Source organism: Saccostrea cucullata, unplaced genomic scaffold (assembly GCF_032062105.1).
Source record: "Saccostrea cucullata isolate Sc308-1 unplaced genomic scaffold, CSIRO_AGI_Scuc_v1 ctg3458, whole genome shotgun sequence".
NCBI lineage: Eukaryota > Metazoa > Mollusca > Bivalvia > Ostreida > Ostreidae > Saccostrea > Saccostrea cuccullata.
In genome coordinates this window covers 27,259-50,118 of record NW_026939107.1, presented here as the reverse complement: position 1 = coordinate 50,118, position 22,860 = coordinate 27,259, and the positions used below count along the sequence as shown (strand labels likewise).

At 34.4% G+C, this 22,860-nt stretch overlaps 1 protein-coding gene across 1 annotated transcript; it reads right to left on the bottom strand.

The window, feature by feature from the left end:
• Window positions 1–14,104: 14,104 nt before the first annotated feature.
• On the bottom strand, window positions 14,105–17,573 carry LOC134252283 (LHFPL tetraspan subfamily member 3 protein-like). Its single transcript, XM_062734723.1, has 3 exons — window positions 17,025–17,573; window positions 16,228–16,467; window positions 14,105–15,421 (listed from the first exon to the last, which is right to left on the bottom strand). The coding sequence occupies exons 1-3, from the start codon at window positions 17,431–17,433 to the stop codon at window positions 15,273–15,275; spliced, it is 798 nt and encodes a 265-aa protein (XP_062590707.1). The 5' UTR covers window positions 17,434–17,573; the 3' UTR covers window positions 14,105–15,272.
• Between the last annotated feature and the right edge of the window lie 5,287 nt (window positions 17,574–22,860).

The following is a 22,860-nucleotide window of genomic DNA, read 5'->3' as shown; positions in this document are numbered from 1 at the left end:
GTGGTAACTACTTGTTTGAATTTTAGTAATTTGAAATATATCACACAATTCTTTGATAATTTTTGACATGAAGTTTTGTCCCCTATCGCTTACAAAGGAGCGCGGCGCACCGTAGCGGCAAATGATATTGTCATACAAAATGCGCGCAATTTCAGAAGCCGATCCAGATGTAAGGGGAAATGCTTCACACCATTTGCTATAAGAGCAAACGACGAGTAGAATTTGGTTGTACCCTTCAGTCGTTTTGGGCAAGTTACATAGAATGTCCATATGCATTCGCGAGAAAATACCTTCGGCAGGAAGTGGTTGATAGTGGTGCTGGTATTTCTATTCTGCGCGAGTCCTTGTATAGAAGGTCACAATTGTCAAGGCAATTTAAGATTACCAAACCACAGTTTTACATGGTCAGAGGTGTCAGTGGTTCAGTCATGAGAATAATAGGGGCAGTGTCCCTGCCAATTCGCATAGGAAATCTAGACATGGTGCAAGAATTTCACTTAATTGAAGACTTGGGCATGTCAATTATTCTCGGACGAGATTTTCTGAGAGCGCAAAAAGCTAACTTAGACTTTGCTAACCAAACTTTAGTATTGCAAGGTGGTATGACAGAGGTCCAACTCTCGGACACTCAGTCTAACGAGGATGCCTTAAGCTTAGTCAAAATCATAGCAAAGGTTACTTTGGTCCCAAGGTCACGCACAGTTATACCTGTTAAAATTAAAGATATCCCAGAAGGTCACGTGACAGGTGTTATAGAACCTAAAGCTAGCCTAATTGGACACAACAATGTCATGGCCGCTAGGTGTCTGGTACAATCTCAGTCAAAACGTGCTTGTATTGAACTGCTTAATCCGACAAACGCAAATGTTGTTTTACCAAAGAATTGTGTTGTTGGTAATTTCTCAAGAGTTGACAATAAAATGGTGTTAGGTGAACTTCACGACTCTGCTGTTGACATAGCAGTCGCGTCAAATACAAATGAAGACAATAGTCTATACTTTCAAAAAGTTGCATGCGAGCTAGGCGTAGATGTAAATAATTCTGACCTCTCTGCAGAACAGAAGAGTCAGTTATTGACAATGATAGGACAAAACAGGGACGCTTTTGCTAAAGATGTTTCAGAATTAGGTAGTTGCAATATCTATAAACACCAAATAGAAACCGGTGATGCAAAGCCCATAAAACAATATCCGTACCGCGCAAATCCTAAAGTTAAGGAAGAAATTTCAAGACAAATTGACGAAATGGAACAAAACGGCTACATTGAACAGTCTATTTCACCGTGGCAGAGTCCTGTCGTTATGGTGCCTAAAAAGAATGGTCAGCTGCGGTTTGCTGTAGACTACCGGAAGTTAAATGCCGTTACCCGACCTATCACTTGTCCGTTACCGCGATTGGACGATGTCTTAGACACTTTGGGTGAAAGCAAAGCTCAAATTTTCAGCGTTCTAGATATGAGGCAAGGCTTTTGGCAGATAGAGTTAGATGAAAACTCAAAGCAAAAAACGGCGTTTGTAACACACAGAGGCGTTCATCAGTTTACGCGACTTCCTTTCGGATTAGCAAATAGTCCTGGTACGTTTTCAATTGTCATGAATGAGGTTTTGCGTGATTTGAACTGGAAATGCGCTCTTGTCTATGTTGACGATATTCTCATATTTAGCCGCACAGTTTCCGAACATTTACTTCATCTGTCGGCTCTTTTTAACAAACTTCGAGAAGCAAATCTAAAATTAAATCCCACAAAGTGCAAATTCGCATGCAAACAAGTCGAGTATTTGGGTCACGTCATTTCAAAAAACGGCATTGCGGTTGATACTACAAAAACAGATGCAGTTCTAACATTTCCGCGACCAACAAATGTCAAAGAGGTTCGCATGTTCATGGGGCTTTGCAATTATTACAGAAAGTTCATTAAAAATTTTGCTAAAACTGATCACACCCTCGCGTAAGATGCGTGGGCTTGTCAGTAAAGCCACTAGGGTGGACTATTAGTAAATGAAGATGAAGCCGCTTTACGATTTGCAGACCTTTATTCTCGTCGGGTCGGACAGTATCAGGGACAAGCGCGTCCCGATTCCAACTCCTCGAATGTTAACAAAAATTTGTATTTATAGACAAGTTTGATAATTGACAATTCTGAGTAATACATGACATGAGTTATATGATTTACAAGTAGAGTTAAAGATAATGATTTTAAATAAACATTAATTAAGTCAACAAAGAACAGTCCATCTGGTCATATCACTCATGGCTAATTAAGATAATTAAACATGTCAAAGTAGATCAATGTGACAGATTTAAGCAATTATGACAAACTCATTAAATTAAATAACAGATATGTAGAATTTTGAATTGAAAATATCTAAAGTAATTGTCAAAAATGTCCATGGTACATTTTCATCTGTGACAATACCCCCTTGCCCCAGTAAAACACGGCCTCGTGTTTTGAATAGGTACATGTACACTAGAGGTTTGTTCACTTGAATAAATTTGATGTCCGAAATGAATATTTTGCCGGTTTTGTCCGTAATTTAGGGTTTTGATGGAACGATTATAGGCCTCATTTTCAAGTTCACGAATTCGTTGTAAATACAATTCCTGGTTGTTCAAGAGTTGAATGTTTTCGGTTTTCAGGGTCAGAATGGTGTTGTCCCTTTCTTGAAGTCTTGCTTTGTTTTCTCTCCATTCTTCTTGGACGTTAGCACTAATTGAATCTACTAGCTGTTTGTGAGATGACTTTTCAAGCCGTAGAGTCTGAACTTCTTGTTGTAAGTTTGAAATGATAAGTTTATCTTCGGCGGTATTGCAGATAGATGAGTGAGATTCAGATGGCTGTATCGTTGAAAGTTTATTAAATTTTTCTTCCAGGTTAATAATCACATTTACTGCTTCAGCATACATTATTTCCATTTCTTTCACTTTGAAACGTAACTGTTGATTTTCCGTTTTAAGTCCATGATGGATGTTGAGGGTGTCCTTGAACGCTGTATTCCTTAGATTATAGAAAGGCAGTTCGCGGAGATGAGATTTTCTTTGTAGGTATTTATCCATACGAACTTTGTCTCTGGACTTTCGTCTACCGGAACGTTGCTCTTGGATTAATTGGTGCACTAGTATTTGCCATCATGGTCATCCTCACAGGGGAAGAGAGGACAGTCCTGCACATTCTAGCATAGTGACCATGACGCTTACATCTGTAACACTTCCCCATTTGAGCACGGCAACTCGGTCCATGGTCAATTCCGCATCGGCCACAAACTGGAAATTGACGCTGAAAGGAGTAATCCATAGGTCTCCGTTGTGGTCCAAGGCTGCGATTCATAGCGGCGTGTACGAAGTTTAAGATGTTTTTCTGAATTTGGGGAATTCTTGTAGAAGATAGGGGAATCAAATGGTAGAACTCGCTTGGCTGTGAGAGGGGGTCGTACCCAGTTATCTGCACCACTATCAACCAAAGCGGACAAGATTTGATCCCCAATTTTTACACTAACTTTGCATTTATCAGTGCTGCTTGAATCTACAGATAATGTAGGGGGGATTTTGTTTTGTTTTGAGATATTTGGAACTTGAGATACTTTTAGCTTCTGAAAGAAATCATGTACAAATTTCAAATGTTCATTTTGACTCATTTTTCGTTCATTTTTGATTGAATTTGAAACACCTGACACAGCTGCTACACTCTGAGTATACTGATTTTGCCCTTTTTGAGCAGAGTTACCTTTAGATTTCATCTGAACATTTTGGAATTTAGAATCAAAGTTAGTGCTACTCCATTTATTTTTATCTTGATCACACATACCTTTGACTAAATTTGGGAGCTGTAGTTTGTCTATTGCATTCGCACAGGCGTCGATGACAGCTTTTTCTATCTCCTCTTTTTCCTCCCGCTTAATGTCATCTCGGAAGCGGCGGATTCCCTCAGAGTGTCGGGCTGCTTTCACTGCATCTGGTTTGTCCTGATCCTGGTACATGTGGTACTGTAGATAAAAATCCTGCCTTAGTTCTGGTCGCAGTCCATTTGTGAGCGCGGCGCTCAGGCATCTGTTTGCTCCTTCTCCGGCCCATAACGCATATCTTTCGAGTCTAGCCAGATACGATGATACGGACTCATTCTGCTTCTGTTTTGCGTGGAAATAATTTTGTATAGCATCACTTTTGTCAAAATAAGTTGGTCCGTAACGATCTAAGAAGGCACTGAATAGATGTTCACAATTACTCTTAACTTCCGCGTTAAGTCCCATATACCACACAATGGCAGAGTGTTCTAAAAACAATGGGAAAGCTCTTACGATCTCTACATCTGTCCATTGCCGAAATGATGCATACAGCTTGAACATTTGGAGCCACAGATCCGCATCTGCGATGGTGTGCGCACAAAATTTATCCGGTCGGGGAACCTCCATTACGCTGATATTGGGGAATTAGCGTCACTGGGTAGGCACTCGCTGGCAATGAGAGGGCGGAAAAGACCGGATTCTCCCCAAATATAACCGTCTAAATTGCGCATCCACTATTCTGATGTATAATAGGGAACTCCAATATGCAGCTTTAACAGATTTATTAACAAAAGGGACAGGCTCCGCCATACAGCGGACGAGAGCGCTGTCCAGCGTGGCTGTCTTGGCGAAAGCCAGCCGATAACTGATAAAAGTATAAAACAGCAAATTACATACAATTACATAACATTTACAATAGAGTTATTTATCAATCAATTAAGCAATTATTTGTATCGTCCAGAGATAAATGTTTACTCAAGTCTTTAACTCTGAAGTCCTTGACACCTGTTCAATTTATAATTAATCTGCCCGGAGGCGCTTTGATCTTTGTCCCGGATTAACACTAATTTCCTTGGTCACAGATATATGTTAATTTGATATGATTTTTTTTCTCGTAAATTTCAATCGTCAAAAACTCAAAATTACATACTAGTAATTTAAATTTATTATGAACTTGGTTTAACTTAAATTTTTGTAAACCTGATACAAACTTTGCGGTGCACAGTTGTACGTTGATTGAAATGTTTGTTAGGGGTTATGTATATTTCATTTTAATGAAAATTAGATCTTTGATCGGCTAGATCCGCAATCGAAAATGTTATTTAAGTACAGTAGTGTACACTTGCTTTTACGTCAAGTATGTACCATGTTTCTTTTGTAGGTTATCAAAAGAACGATATATTAGAATCTACTTAGCTAACGTCACCCTGGTCATTACACTATTAAAAAATCATGCGATTTCTGAAGTTTTTTATTCACTTTTAACTACATTATGTAAAGTATTAATGGCCGTTTTTAACGTTATTTATTACAAAATGCTGTATACAATTAAAAATTTTTACTCCTTTTTACTCTCCTAAATTTGGTATTTATAACAAGCCCGTAAGATTGTTTCATTTAAAAATCGTGCATGATCGTTTTATAAATAGTTATTTTGCCCCGACTCGATGGGCGGAGTTATAGAAAAGTGTGGGTTATGTACAGAAAACCCACACTTTTAACAAAAGAAATCACACCTTACTATGGTACAATGTTTGAATATACATTAAGGTAGATTCTTACGGAAGCCCATTTAGGACCTATCAAAAAATATTCTTGAATTCGTTATAACGATTTTTAGAATTCGTAATAACGAATTTAATTTGTTATAACAGATTCATTGAATTCGTTAGAACGAATTTAATTTGTTAAAACAGATTCATTAAATTTGCTATGACGAATTTAATTTGTTAAAACAGATTCATTAAATTTGTTATGACGAATTTAATTTGTTATAACAGATTCACTAATTTGTTATAACGAATTTAATTCGTTATTACAGATTTATTGAATTCGTTATAACGAATTAAATCTGTTATTACAAATTTGTTGAATTCGTTATAACCAATTCAAAAATTCGTTAAAACAAATTCTTGAATTCGTTATAATGAATTCAACAAATCTGTAATAACAGATTTAATTCGTTATAACGAATTAAATATATCTGTAATAACAAATTAAATTCGTTATAACAAATTAGTGAATCTGTTATAACAAATTTAATTCGTTATAACAAATTTAATGAATCTGTTTTAACGAATTAAATTCGTTATAACAAATTCAATAAATCTGTTATAACAAATTAAATTCGTTATAACGAATTCTAAAAATTGTTATAACGAATTCAAAAATATTTTTTGATAGGTCCTAAATGGGCTTCCGTAGATTCTCAATGTTTTCAAATTATTTATCGTGAAACTCTTGTTTGCACAAGTTCAAAAGTGAATCGCACATCACGTTAGATGACGTAACTAACTACTTGACAATTTTTTTACTATCATTTGTTTCTTCGCAGACCGTTCAGGGTCCGATTCCAAGTCTCTAACACTCAAAAAGTAGTTATTTCAATTATTAAAAAAATGCCTAGCACTTTTTGTATCTACTTCCTGGTTCTGCAAGCATTTTCAGAGTTTGTTTTAAAGGCCTCCCGAATACAAGGCAAAATTTGATCGCTACCGGCTGCTCCGTGACGTCCTTTGACCTCATCGTTTTTTGCTTCTTTTCATGAAGTTTATCTGCCTTTAGAAATTGATATCTTTTAAACAAAGCGATGTATTACATTGAATTTTAGCATCTGGAGAAATAGAAGGATACTAAAGTTAAACATTTCAATTTTATTTCATTTAAGCGCCATTTATTAGAGGTATGGCTCTAGACATTATAAAGTATAGCTGCAGATCTGTAGCTCTCCGAAAAAAAAATATATTGATAGACCGGAGAGCTACAGTGCCACCCATTGAAAAAACTGTATATTTATTGCGCACAAAAAAGTGCGCTCGGTTCTTAATTAATTCTTCCAAATTCTTACCTCAATTGCAAATAAGGAAAGATTTCGAAAAATTCTTTTATCTTCTATAAAGTACTCTCGTAGTTGACATCCGAACGAAGCATATTGGGCCGAATTATCTTTGAAACCAGAATGGCAGTATAAATAAGCGAAATGTTCGATGATGACAATATCAGGGTCAGGAGGACTATTAACAACAATTATGAGAAATGTTTGGTTGTGGAAAAAGCGAAAGAATATGTTAGGAACACACGGTTAGTAATATTTTGAGATTACAGTTTGAAAAATATGGAGAAATAAATCGAGAACCGAGCGCACTTTTTTATGCGCAATAAATATACAGTTTTTTCAATGGGTGGCACTGTAGCTCTCCGGTCTATCAATATATTTTTTTCGGAGAGCTACAGACCTGCAGCTATATAAAGTATAGAATTAGTAAATAGTTCAATTTCGACCCTGCTCCGTGACCCCATTTTTGCTGTATTAAATCTTTGATAATTTTGATAATTATCAGAATATTTTCCAATTTTTTTGCCAAATTATTTGAATTTGTTGTTAAAATATGTGTACTAAATTTGGTTATAATATGACGTTAAATAAAAAAGTTATGACAAAAGTCTACGAACTTTTTGAATGACCCTCGTAAATGAAAAGGTATTTCATTTCCAATTTTTATAACACAATAAAAACTATTTTACAGTAATTGTTCTGCATTGAAAAAAAAAATTTTGCTGCACAATGTATATATGTTGATATTTTTTAAAAAAATCATTTATATATTTGTATCATCAAAACTGATACATTGTTAAGTGATAATAACAAACGAGGGAAAGACAGGAAAATGTCAGGGACTGACAGGGAAAGAACAGGGAATTTTTGGAATTTAATGGTATATTTAATTCAGTAGTGTCAGCCCTAGGGTCGAAATGCGTAAAAAAATGCGAAAACCTATTTCTTTAACACATTTTGATATTTATGACATTTGTCTTCATAGTCGTAACAGCTCAGAGAGTTAGGCTACAGATGTTCTTCATGAACATTTTTAGTGTCATGATTCGAATCCACCAGTTGGAACATTTATTTTTTCAAATTTTTCATTTGTATAAACAGTCATGTTGTGATAATAATTCCTTGATTTTTCTATTTACTGTGTCAATGTATAACATTTTCTTCATAACATGGGTGTACATAAAAGTAATTTCTTTTATATCATTTATCATATTTGACATATATCTTCTGTTTGTACACATGTAGTTAATATTATATAATAACCCATATTCAAGCAACGTCAAGGAATATGGGATTTTATCTCAGTGATACATGTGCATTGTTCATTTTAGATTGAGTATGTGCTTCGCGGAATAATCCGGGTTGTGCATACCAGTTTTTTTTGTTAGAAATGCCACAGTGACTATATATACTTGGTACGTGACGTAATTTCCTCCTTTCTAAGTTAGCAGACGAGCACATGGGTAGGTTGGTTCAGGCGATACAATCATTTCAATTTTGGATCGATATTTTAAAAAACCCACCCTCCCACCACATTCTTATGCAGTTCACTGTTGAAAATTATATGTGTGTTTTTGTTATCATGATACTGCCGTGTTTTTGCATAGACGTAACGTCAGGAATTGCTACTAATAGGAAATAATACGCTTAATCCGTATTCAGCTTACAGTTGCAATACAGTCTTGAAAATAAACATGTAGTGTTTTATATGAAAATAAAGGATTTTTTCTCACCAATAATGTTGTAACAAAAAAAAGTATTATTACCAGGTATGTACAAATTGACATACTACTATATTCCGGAATAACGTCAATTTTCGTCCTGTCCCGTTGTAACAGAAAAATACCTTCAACAGATTTTATTTTAGAGAAAAGTTGACAAATCTTCTCGCATCTCTTTGATATTTTACAGGATAGTTCTCTTACATCATATTTAGACATTATATGTTTGTTGACAACCTCTGTTAAGAGAATAGATTTCCACATCCTTTAAAATTAAAGTCCTTTTAGATGTCCCATTCAACGAAAATTTAGTGTAACACATTTTCCATGGTGGAAAAAGAAAATTTTATCGATAAAATTTACAAATTTGAATTGACATTTAATGAGTACTTTTAAACAACAACTTGTTCCAAAAAGATAATGAAAATTTTCTAAGCGCTAAAATATTTAATCAAACATAATCCGTGTCTTGCAAATATGTCCTGCTGCGTAAATGATGCCATGTCAAATATATATTAGTTAATAGTTTATTAATTTATTCCGAATTCAAGAGGCAATGTTTATTGAAATTCATATCAGTGAAAAGTACTGAGAAATTACTTTTGATACATAAGGTTTCATCAGATCTTGCCGGTTAATAAGAAAATTACTAGAGAATTGAAATGTCTTGCAGAAATGTCCCCAGCTTCTTAAAATGACGTCTAACGTTCTAAGAATGCACGGTTTGGGGGACATACGGCAATGTACATTTCCTGTTTATTAATTTGTAAGAATTTTTTATTTGATATTTTACCTGCCGTTGCGTTGGCATATGACTCGCCTAATTCCCCAGATTCTTTCTATTTTAAAATAATTACTTCAATGGGATTATATGTAATTCTTTAAAAAAAAAACATATAAACACTGCACGTTAACAATTCATATTGACGTCGTTTTGACGTTACAATGTTAAGTAGCAATTCCTGACGTTGCATCATTATATATTTCAGGAAACGTCGAGACGCACGTAACACAACCGTCATCCGTCAACGTCGCGGTGCAGTTACAGATGTCTTTCTATCAGGATTGTGCCATGAAGATGATGTTAGTTCGTAATCGTCAACCCCACCTCACATGAACGAGTGCTGTTGTTAACTTGTATGACATATTGTGGCGCTATTTGCGCATTTACTTTTATTTTAAACATCGTATGACATCTTGTGGCGCTATTTGCGCATTTGTGGCACTATTTGTGCATTTGTGGCGCTATTTGCGCATTGTGGCGCTATTTGCGCATTTACTTTGATTTTAAACATTGATAAATCAAATCTCAACATTTTTAATACCTGGATATGTTAATGGGATATTGGACATTGAACAATATTGTAATGATTTAACATTGATGACATTGTTGCCCATTCATTTGACATGGATACTATTTAAATGGGATATTGGTCCATTGTATCCATTTTGCGTGGCGTTGTGCATTCGCGCAATTTACCCAGTGCACAATATTTAGCCCATTTGGGGTCGCCACATTTGTTGTTGATTGTTGGGGAGACGACCCGGCGACTGCTCCCAAATTTGTCATATGTCACCGCGACCAGATACGCCAAACTTCAAATAAATCCTTTAAACTAATTAAGCGTTATTTTATATAATAACATCTGAGATAAATTGTTCAAAATGAAATACACTACTTTGTAACTATCGTACCAATCACATCAACGCACTTTAAAAAAATGTGAAAGGTATAATGTTTTCTGAAAGATTATCAGAGATGGTGACATATGATATCTGACACCAGTTTAGCAAAATGAAAATTCCTTCTTTTTTTTTTTTTTTTTTTTGACAGTGAACATAAATGGACTTTCAGTTTGTGAAGTACTTAAATTCAATGCACCAAGGACTTCCTAATGCTTTTTTCTGTATTTATAATTTTCTATTTTTTTTTTTCAAATATACATGATCATTAGGGGTACGAGAAATGCCACTAAATGGTTTTCAGTTTTTATATATGCTCATTGAAAATAATTTTCTCGTGCAATTTCATGGTCTTTTTATAGTTATTTTGGCCTTTTTTATACAGATATTTGAATAGTATTATTAAGAGGTACAAAAAAATTATCTATGCATTTTATGCATTTTTTTTATTTTTATTTTATTCAATTTTGTAAAGCTACTTTGGCCAACGTATAGTCAGTTGGTTATTGTTGCTTAGATCAGAGATATGGCCCCCGATCCTCTCTTATTTGAAGGAAAAGTGTGTGTTTTATTTATTTTATCTCAATGTTTTCATCTTTTTGCGTTAAGTTCAATTTATTGAGAGAAAGTATACCATTAGCATACCATTTATGTAATTACATATATTTGGATAGGGAAAATAAAGAATTAGGCTGGAGGACCTTCTACCTGCTTTCTCTTTCTCGATGAGGATATATCATTTCATCGGGTTTTTGAAAGAGAGATAACAAAATAATTCTTTCTACTACTAAAATCTAAGTCCAGAATTTTTGTTTTTTACATATTTTTTCAAGTGTGTTAAGTGTCCCCAAAGTAAAAATATTGATGTTCATACTTAATGCACTTTGAAAAAAATTCAAAGTGCGTTGATTTTGTCCCAAAGATAACGCACTTTGAATTTTTTTTTTTCAAAGTGCGTTGCCACAGCGTAATTTAAAGATATAGAAAAATGATCAAATTTTAAAACTAAAATTTATGAATCTTTTCTTTGCCAAATGATCGTTGGCAGCTTAAGATATCATTTTCCAAAACAAGAGGCCCATGGGCCACATCGTTCACCTGAGTAACATTGGTGATGCCGTTCTTTACCAGATCCCCCCCCCCTTGTAATGCCAAGTGTGGCCTCGTCCTACCCCCCCCCCCGTGTGGAAGGGGGTCACAATTTGAACAATTTGAAATCTACATTACTCCAGGATACTTCCACATAAGTTTCAACTTTTCTGGCCCAGTGGTTCTTGAGAAGGAGATTTTAAAACTTTTTCCTATATATTTATATGTAAAACTTCGATTCCCCATTGTGGCCCCACCCTAGCCCCGGGCGTCATGATTTGAACAATTTAGAATCTACACTACCCCAGGATGCTCCCACATACGTTTCAGCTTTTCTGGCCCACTGGTTCTTGAGAAGATTTTTAAAGTTTTTTCCTATATATTTCTATGTAAAACTTTGATTCCCTATTGTGGCCCCGCCCAACCCCCGGGTGTCATGATTTGAACAATTCAGAATCTACACTACACCAGGATGCTTCCACATAAGTTTCAGCTTTTCTGGCCCACTGGTCCTTGAGAAGAAGATTTTTTAAAGTTTTTACCTATATATATATATATCTATTTTAAAATTGGATTCCCTATTGTGGCCCCTCCCAACCCCAGGGGTCATGATTTGAACAATTTAGAATCTACACTATCCCAGGATGCTTCCACATAAGTTTCAGCTTTTCTGGCCCAGTGGTTCTTGAGAAGAAGATTTTATAATGATCTCACCCTATTTTTGTATTTTCTTGATTATCTCCCCTTGTGAAGGGTCTTGGCCCTTTATTTTAACAATTTAATTCCCCTTTACCTAAGGATGCTTTGTACTAAGATTGGTTAAAATTGGCCCAGTGGTTCTTCAGAAGAAGTCAAAAATGTGAAAAGTTAACAGACGGACGGATGGACAGACAGCTAGACAGACGGACGGACAGACGACAGACAAAATGTGATCAGAAAAGCTCACTTGAGCCTTTGGCTCAGGTGAGCTTAAAAAATAAGTTATAACTAGAACTCTCCAAAGAGGACAAAATACCCCCTGCTGGGTTTTTCAGAGGTGCCAAATCATGGATATTTTATGGATCTACATGTAAGAGAAGAGAGAAATACTAAAACATTTTTAGTGCAAATGTAATTGCTCATTATATTTTTTATGAATGAAACGAAGGTGCAGCCTAATTAAAAAAATAAAGACTAAAGATACAGACCAGACACAAATTATGAACTTCTTCTGTCAATGACCTTGAACTTGCATATATGACCTTGGTTAAAAGTCATGGCACAACCTCAGGTCATTAGCAATCTTTGTGTAAAATGGGAACTCACCACGTTTATCCATAAGATAGATATGGACCAGACATAAATTATGATTTTTTTTCTGTCTGTGTCCTTGAACTTGCACAAATGACCTGGATCAAAGTCATGACATACCCTCAGGCCATAAGCAATCTTTGTGTGAATGAGGAACCCTCCAATTTTATCCATAAGAAAGATATGGACCAGGCACTTATTATGAACTTTTTCCTTTCAGTGACCTTATACCTGCATAAATGACCTTGGGTCAAGGTCATGAAACACCCTCAAGACATAAGCAATTTTTGTGTTAAACAGGATTTTACCAACTTTTTCCATAAGAAGGATATGTACCAAACATGAATTACGAACTTTTTCTTTCAATGACCTTGAACTTGCACAGATGACCTTGCATCAAGGTCAAGACACACCCTTAGGTCATGAGGAATCTTTGTGTGAAATAGGAACTTACCAAGTTTATGCATAAGCAAGATATGGACTCTACACAAATTATGAAATTTTTCTTTCAGTGACTTTGAACTTGCCCAAATTATCTTGGGTCGAGGTCAGGAAATACCCTCAAGTCATAAACAATTAATCTTTGTGTGAAGTAGTAGATTCAAGTTTTTTTCATAATAAAGAAATGTACCAAACATGAATTATAAAATTTTTCTTCCAGTGACCTTGAACTTCCCCAAATGACCTTTAGTCAAGGTCATGACACACCCTTAGGTCATGAGCAATCTCTGTGTGAAATGGGAATTTACCAAGTTTATCCATAAGAAAGATATGGACCAGACACGTTTGCACAGACAGATGGACAGACAGACAAGCTGATTCCTATATACCCCCTCCCCAAACTTCGTTTGCAGGGGGTATAATTATGATGGTTAATTTGTTTATCCCCAAATCTCCTTAATGTATTTATTGTGAGAAGACATGTCCATGAAAATAAATATTTGTGACATTTTTACCTTGACCTTTGAGTTTGAACCACTTTCAAAAAAATTTTAAACTTGTACAAACTTTTAAACATTCAATACTATGGCCTTCATAGTTTACAAATATATTCCAGTTGACACTTGAAGGAATTCCTTTTGATACCAAAAATATTGACCTTGACCTTGGATTTTGACATTTTGAAAATCTTAAATATATTGGCCTTAATTTTTGAATAGTTGTTAGTAGTGCTTTTATATTTTACATGTGTCTCTATGACAAAGCTTAATACATGTAGTTAGTTTAATTAAAGTTTGACCTTGACATATTAGTTTACCCACATTTTAAACAAATGTTGACCTTGCCAAAAGTTTTGAATGGAAAGTGCTTTAATTTGAGCATTTATCAAGACAATTTCTTTCTTTGGGTAACAATATTAAATATCATCCCTTGACCTTGGTCCAGTTTGACTTGCATTCGAGAAAATTCATCCTCTGCCAAAAGCTGTCACACTTTGGTATCAGTGTTTCACAAACAAACAAGTACATGTACAAATTAAAACAAAGTTCTATCATTTATACTATATTTTGCATTTTACTAGTCCAAAATAGCTTCATTGCAAATATCTTTACACATATCTGAATTCAAAATACCCTGGAAAATATCACATTTCTAAACATATCTATACAGTATCAATTTCTAGTTCACAAAGAGTAGTCATGAGAGAACACTTTATCATAATTCATGTTTTTATCAATATCCATAGAGACACTAATTTGAATGCAAAAATATAATCACTATTTTGTATAACATACTTGAAAAATCTCATGATAAGAGAATGTATATATATAAAAGGAACAGGAGAGTATTATGCAATATACAATTCACATGATTAATTATGAAAAAGAACAGCATCTAAGTGAATAATACATGTATATATATATATATAAATGTACAAATTAGGAAAATAGGGTAAATTTTCAGGGTAGAATAATAAATGTTACGGAAAACGTTCTCAATTTAAGTCATAAAAATTATAGGTTATATATTATTATACTGGTTTGCTTATATGTAGCAATCTCATTATAAAATCTCAAATACTGAATCTTTTTAATAAATTGCTGACAATTTTATTTAGTGATTTGTTTCTTTACAAAAAAGTAATTTTATGGAATTATTTTAGATACAATTTAATTTGTTGTGTCTTTAACTATTTTATTATAATCTATGAAAACTGTCCAAAATGCCCTTCTGAAAATAGACAAGTACAAAATGTGTATGAAATTTTAAAATCACTAAACAAAATGAGTTATCATATAATACTACCATCAAATATCATGCTTTCAAACTTGTAGCACTACTTTGGTGAATTGTTCAGAGGGGGGAAAAATCGCTGAACATCTCAAACTGGGCACCCATTGAAGGCAATTGGAAGCAAAAAATACAACAAAAACAGGGACAAAAAAATTACAAAAATGAGAAAATTGTGTTCAAAAATGACAAAATTAACAGTGTCCAAATACAGATAAGAACATTTCAACAATTTCTTTGAATACAAGGTACAATTAAGAATGTCACCAAAACTATAACATTAAATATTATCTTATAAGAAAACCTATTTGGAGAGTTCTGACTTGTCCTCAACAATTATACCTGCTATATGTGTATATCCATATATACCCTATTTTTGTGTAGTTCTGATCGCTCCAGTTGTGGCCTCTGAGACTGGTGTATCTATAGCTGGAAGTTTGAGGCCCCCTGACGTTTGGTGGATTGTGAGTACTCGGAGTACGCTGCAACTCGCTCTTCTGGAACGGTCACCACCGGCTGAATGGGCATGGAGCGCTTGGACATGGTTTCAGCTGAGTATCCATTCAGGTCAGCTGTGGGGAAAAGATATTGGTCAATAAAAACATTTCTCTCATTGAACCAAATATACCTGCTATATGTGTATAGGTACCAATTTTTTCCCTTCATTTCTAAGTAAATTCTTAACCACCTCATTTTTTTTCAAATAATAAATAGCAATTGATCTTCAAAGCTCAAATCAAATTATTTCTTTAATTAAATGTAGAGGGCTTTTATCCGCCAATGATTGGGTTTGAATATGATTAGTACGTACAAACACTACCTTTGATTCATCTCCTTTATAAAACAGAAAATTATTGTCAGAGGAACTGAATGACTCAAAGAAATAAATTTCTACTTAAAAATGACTCCAAAGAAGATGGGTGGACAAGGCGGGCAAAGTGCCTATAGTGCGACAAACATGAAATGAAAAATAAAAACTTATTCATATCAAAATTTTCTCTGATATGTCATCTAACATTAATGTATATTTTATGTAAAATTTCTGCACTTTACAAAAATATAAAACTGAAATTATTTGCCTGTGAAATACATGTAGCATACACACGTACATTATTAAGAGAACAAAATGGATCATTTTCTCATACTTTAATAAAATTAGAACTAATAAAATTGGTTAAATTAATTAATAAAATTAAAAAAAGAATTCATCAAGTTCTTTTGTGAATTAATATTTCAAACTGTTCTTTTCAATACACATCAAGTTTAAATGGCTTTATAACATTTAATAGTGTTGTACATGTACATAATTATATGAGTTTGCATTAAATAAATTATAGGCATCAAAACCAAGGTGAGCTTAAAATTGTGAGCTACTCACATTTGGTTACAGCTCCAGTAGGCGTTAGATAATCCAGCTTAGCTCGCTTGGCAGCAAGGAAAAATGACAGGACAGATAGAATAGCAGCATCAAAAATTCCCAGAATGGCGAGGATGTAGGCCCAGCGAATGTTACAGGATCCCAACCGATACTCCCCAGACGAGGTCCCGCAGATATCCTGAACCTCCTGCTGGCTCCAACCACTGGGAAAGATAACACAGGCCAGGAACATAAACACCGCTACAAAGGAAAAAAGTCAGGAATATAAATATGGCTAAAAGATGAAAAGGCCAGGAACATTAAATAAGAACAATTAAAAGACAAGCAAGTCAAGAAAAAAGCAGGAAATAAAAAACATTTCTAAAAATGAAAATATATATCATATGACACATGCATGTCTGACTAACTAACATAGATTAAATTGTACAATAACTTCATTTTCAAGCAGTGTTTTAGTGTATTAGCATTAAACTGATGCTTGCTCCCCTTTACATTAATTATTTGCTCTTTGCAAGAACTATACTGTCAATTTGCAATCTGTAAAATTTAAGCAAACCTGAAGTGACTTGTGTATTCTCTTTATACCTTTCTACATATGGAAACAATTTGCCATTTTAGGGAAAATGAACGTCAAAATTTTGCAAAAGTTCATAGGGATGAAAACTTAGATACAATAATATGAACTGATTTAAAAAGAAATCACCATCAGCTCAGTGGATTTAAATCTCCCGCTACTAACAGTTTCGAGGTGTGATTCATTAGGCAATAATAGGTAATAACAGATCTAATTAATTTACCTGAAATAAGTTCCATGATGCCGCAGAAGTAGAAGACAAATGTTTTCTTGAAGCAGAAAAAGAGCAATAAAGCTGCAACAGTGATAAGCATAATAAGTGCTGAAACTCCGACGAAAAACGTTGTGGCTCTGAAGGAATCGTTCAGAATGGAATCGAAGGTGGTGAAAGAGCCACTGCACACGTAGATACCCTGGGAGTTATCAGGGTAGCAGTGCTGGAACACCCCCACATGGCCGAACCCCGGGCTGGTCGGGGTATCACCAATCCATTGGGGCTGAACAAAAGCCACGAGGTTCAATATACACCAAATGATGGATAGCAGTCCCCATAAAACACATATAGCGCGGTACTCCCTCATATACCGAAAATAATAGACCCTCGCCGTGTCTGGGTTGAATTTTTGATCCATCTTGGGCAGTAAGTGGATCCTCCTGGCTGGTCAGTTCAGAATTGGTTCCGGAGACTGGGTGAGGTCACTATAGCCGGTTTGGAACTTTAAGAATTGATTGATCTAAGAATAGATTCTCGTGTAGGCCGACTGGTCTAACAACTTTTTCTCTAATTATAGCGTGTGAATCGACCAATCGTGTCGCCGTAATTTACCTGTGGCACACCTGAATGAACACGTTTGTCAACTTTAGTAACACACGTGGGGTATTGTTTATGTTGTCAATACACTCGGTGCACAGCGCTTGAGTAGAATTTCTCTGGGTTTTTTTTCAACTCAGATATATTTTAGATAAAATAATTTTAAATCTGTTTTTATTTTGTAGTACATGTGGATTTTGTTTTTACATGCATGCTTGCATTTTTTATTTTTCATTTAAATTTTGAAAATATTCTATTTATAATTTCATATTTTCAGATTTGCCATTATTTTGACTTTGAGAAAAGGTGCATATATACATACATGTATGTATATTTAATTGCCACAACTCAACCTTCCATCAGAAGAATCGAAAAACTATAAGCTGAATGCATCTTTAATCTGGAACATATTAAGTTTTTTGTGAATGTAATTAAAATATATTTTTTAATCAATATCATTTAACAAGTCCTATAAAACTATGAATAATTTAATATGTGTACAAATGAAATATTGATGAACCACTACTATAATACACTGTACCTTTCTAAATTTTCATCTTCAGTAATTATTTTCTCTCTCTCTATTTATGAGCCCAGAGTCCTGCTCAAATTTCAATAATTTTAATTTCGTAATAGGTCTCTAAAACTATTTGGCTAAAAATTCCGCGTTCTTTCTCTCTGTTTTTAGGCGGGGGGGGGATGGGAAAAAAATTGCACATAGCCTGGGGGGGGGGGCAAGGGAAGAAGATTTTTGAAGATTTGTTCCAATATTACCTTTACTATTGAAAATGTCCATTGAAAGGTCCCCCCCCTTCTTACCACTGTGACAGTAAAGTGATATCAAGGAAATGTATTATTGTATGCAAAAAAAAATGGAAGTGAAAGGGAGTTGGCCTTGAAAAAAGTTGGCCACTACCCCCCCCCCCCCCCCCTTGAAATAGGATTTTAAAGTTTGGGCAAATTTAAATTTTATCCCCTTTTTTTTTTTTTTTTTTTAAAATTGTCAACTTACTTTTACAGGTAAGTATAAAAAAAAATTTCTCTGCCCCCCCCCCCCCCCGGACTTTCAAAAGCGATGCTACGTGCCTGGGGGAGGGGGTGCAGGCCAAGACGCGTATACATGATAATTCATTTTGGTGTGTGTTTAAAATGTCATTAATGATTATACCAAAAAATATGAAACCTCTTTGAGAAAAACATGAGCACGCTTATATTATCCAAATACACTGTACCTACAATTGTATGAGATGACTCGTGTCAGACTTCGTTGGGAAGGATTGCTTGTAATTTTTTTTACTCTGAAATTATTTTTCTAATAAAGTATGCACATTTTCCTTATAAGTTTAAAGGTATCTTGAATTCCAATAAAAAAAAAAGTAAAATTAAGACCCCCAACCCAACGAATTTTTTTGCTTGTTTGTTTCTTTTTTTTCTTGCCCAAACATTTTTATTTTGTTTCCTTTACCCCCCCCCCCCCATTTCACCCCTTTAGGAAAAGATGTTTTGTTTATACGTTCATGATGACTTTCAGAAAAATAAGAGAATCCTACTGAAGGATTACGCTTTTGTAGCCCAGTAAACCTGTTTTAAATTATATTTGTAAACCTTGTTCTGCTTGTGTTCACGCACTGATTTGATTTTAAAAGGAGTGAACATTAGTATTATAACAATATCACAGATTACCAGAGAGTGGGGGGTTCGGGGTGGCGTCCTGTGCACCTATACACTCGACCCCCATCCCTTCCTCAAATTTGTTTTTGTTTTTTTTATTTTTATGCCTCTTAAGTACTTGCCGACGCCCCTGCTCATTATATGGGTATTGCATTTTTATTTGTATTTAATTTATGCTTATTTACAAATCTGAACCATTCTTACTAATAAATACATGGACAATGTATGCATACTATCATAAGTCTCCCTCTCTCTCTCTCTCTCTCTCTCTCTCTCTCTCTCTCTCTCTCTCTCTCGTGATCTTAAAAGACTTGACCTTGCAAAATCTGAAGGTTCGCATCCTTGCAATCATTCAGTGCTTATATGTCAAATATCGAATTTGACAATTAATCTAGCTCAGAGTTATTTAATTAAACGAAATTTAATTCAAAACTACTTCAACAGTGCGCGGGCGAACAAATATCTCTGCGGTTTACAGACGTGCGAATACCAAGATTATGAAATTCTAGTAAACTTTCAAATCTAAAATGCAATGACACTTGATATATCAAGCATGCAGACTATAGTTCTCTTTACAAAAAGAATTCCATATTCTAAATGACATGGGTTTTTTTTACTGTAATGCTATGGAAATATTTTTCAAAAGAAATAGGCAAACAAAGCCTGCAAAATGCAGGTAGATTTAAATTTATAAAAGTCGTATTCATTTGTGAATTTTATAGTGTAAAAAGTAAAGTTCTTACTATTGAAAGGTATGAAATTATAACCAAAAAATATTTACCTTTGATAAATTCTATCAGCAAAAATCATTCTACGGTAAAAAAAATTATGAAAGGTGTGATATTCCTTGGGTTTGACAACTGTATTTTTTAAACACTGTATTGGGTTTAGGTGGTCCTTGCTCCATGTTTTTGTTTACCAGGGTACATGTACAGTTTTTTTTTTTTTTTTGAAATATATGTGTATGTTAAATGGAGTGAGACCCTCTCATATGGAAATATTTTTTAGCATATCGGATTGATCCTTTTTGCTCTATTTAGTGTATAAACAGGGTGTTACATCTGTATAAATGTCCGGTATATACTTTTTTTGGTAGACTAACACTTCGAATAAGATAAATGCAGTTTTGGGGGGATGTTCACATAAAATATACGATGACATTAAATAAATTATCATAGAAAATGTTATCATAAATGAGATCACATTTTTCAGTTTCAGAATTCACCTTCGACAATATTGCTCATGTTTTGTGTGGATTTGGTGTATACGGTAGCTGAGAAGCCACAACTGGAAGCGACAAGCGCATGCCACTGAAGTTGTCCACAGGGTGGGGGGTATATTTCTTAACCCCTAGATCCCCACAGACCACATGAAACATATTTTTCATATATTTCAGTATATACATGTAAAAACGATTTCATAATTGCTTCATTTCTATGTTCATTTATCAAATAAATTAAACTGCTTTCTTAGCCAGTGCAATATTTATAGAAGAACACGAGAAATTGTGTTAGTCTAGTATATAATTGCATTTTCAGGGTCAGTTTAATGCTTTTAAAGTGACTCGTACTTTATAATATCACTGCCTCATAGTAAACCGCATACAGAGTATTAAGGTTCGGGTCAACCTGATTCTCCACATAAAATTATCCCCGAGGAGTACCCACCTAGTCACTGTAATTTGCAAATTATCTCGGGCATCTTGACCCTTTGTTTTTTATTTAAAATTTATTTCTCGCCATGCACTTTGAAATGTGGGGTCGATGTGAAATATGTATTTTGATGAAGATATTTAATTGCTGTAAGAACGGTTCACTAATCTTTCTTCTATTCATAATAGACACATGTGCAGATTATGTGGAATATATAGAAACTATTTCATACATGCATTTAATCTTTTGTAAATCCTATACGGACTTGAAAATTAAGGCGAGCCATGCGAAAAGCAGGGAGCTTTTAAACCTAAATCTCGTGTATTTTAATGGTAAATGTAGACATTCAAATGCGCAGTCTTCAAAGGATAGCAGGTGTCTGGCTGTCTTACGAGTAAAATTTTTATTCCATGATGGTAACACTTAACAATTCAAAGAGGATGGTGCAGTTCTTTTGTTATTTTCCCTAAATGTGTAGCAGATTAAAAGAAGAATTTTTATGTTGCAGAAACTCATATTATTTTTTTTTCAAATCTAACAATATATAAAGCACAATGAGAAACAATATTTTTATGCTTCTTATTGACTTCCAATATGCCATTAAATGATGTGAAAATTAGTCTCACGGCAAAATGTATCAGATTTTCCGATCCCCATTGTTCTGAAAAAGTGCCTCCTTGAAACAAAATAATTTTGATATATAAACAAAGAGTCAGGAATTTTCTTCAAAACTGCCATTACCGATTTTTGTTTCAAAGAGGCACATTTTTGAAAAACGCAAAAATTGAATAAAAATTATTTTCCAAACGAAATGCAAAATGTGTACATTTAATAACACTAGAAAATCATCGTGTCCAAAATGGTCTAGTGGATATGCTGGTGAGTTTCCAACTAGTACTTTTACCAGAGAATGGGTTCGAATCCTGGAATGGATCATTTTTGCATATCTTTTTTCTTATTTTTTCCCCATATGTAACAGTAGTGCAATGAAATTATATATTTTTTGAAAGAGAGAGAATGCCAAGAAGTTAATTGAGTAATAACTATATATTAGATATGCAGAATAAAATTGTTTTCCTTGATATTCTGTAACTTAATTAAAACTAATACTTTATTTAGTTTTGTCTTGGAAAAGAAAGTTGCTGTATTGTTTAAATAATTCATTTGTTACCAGGCACGTAGCATAATTTTGATATATAAACAAAGGGGGGGAAGCCACAAAATTTTTTTTTACCTACCTGAAAAAGTTGACAAGCAAAACAAATGCAAAAAAAAAAATAGGAAAATTGCCCAAAGCCGTGGTCAGGTGGGGGGGGGGGGGTTTCGCAACACTACCAATTCCTTTCAATATCCATTTCTTAAGCTTACAGTACTATAATTTCCTTCATATTACTTTACTTTAGTATAAAGTGGGGGGGGGGGCAACCAGCCTTTCAATGAACATTTTCAATAGTAAAAGTATCGTTGGCAAAGTCCTCTACGTAGCCCCCCCCCCCCCCCCCCCGTTGCTACGTCCCTGGTTACATACTGTAGTTATTGCAATTTTGAATAAATCAGGTCCCAGGATCATGAAACAAACTTAGACTTAAGTCGAATTTTCAAATGCCTGTAAAATATTTATTAATTATCGAATTGAACTCAAAATTTGCAAGTAATGACATGTTTATGAATCAAAATTGAAACACATTTCAATTTTTGATCTGTTTGTTTTCTATAAAATTGAAATACAGCATGAAAATTTTGACTTAAACTTTTAGATTTTAAACTTTTCCCGGGGCCTTTTAATCACCAAGATTTGATTTAAAGTGTGATTATGGGAATCCAAAAATTTCATGAAAAATATTTTGATTATTTTCAGCATATCTTTCAAAATGCTGCTTTAGCCATTGTGCTTTTTGTTGTTCCAACTTTTTTCATGCAAAATG

Excerpts from the sequence above, each read along its gene's own strand:
- LOC134252283 (XM_062734723.1), bottom strand. The coding sequence starts at position 17,433 with ATGGATCAAAAATTCAACCCAGACACGGCGAGGGTCTATTATTTTCGG. Across the intron at positions 16,468-17,024 it reads CATCATGGAACTTATTTCAG|CGGTGTTTATGTTCCTGGCC; the intron begins GTAAATTAATTA and ends TTTCCTTTGTAG. Across the intron at positions 15,422-16,227 it reads TACTGGAGCTGTAACCAAAT|CTGACCTGAATGGATACTCA; the intron begins GTGAGTAGCTCA and ends TTTTCCCCACAG.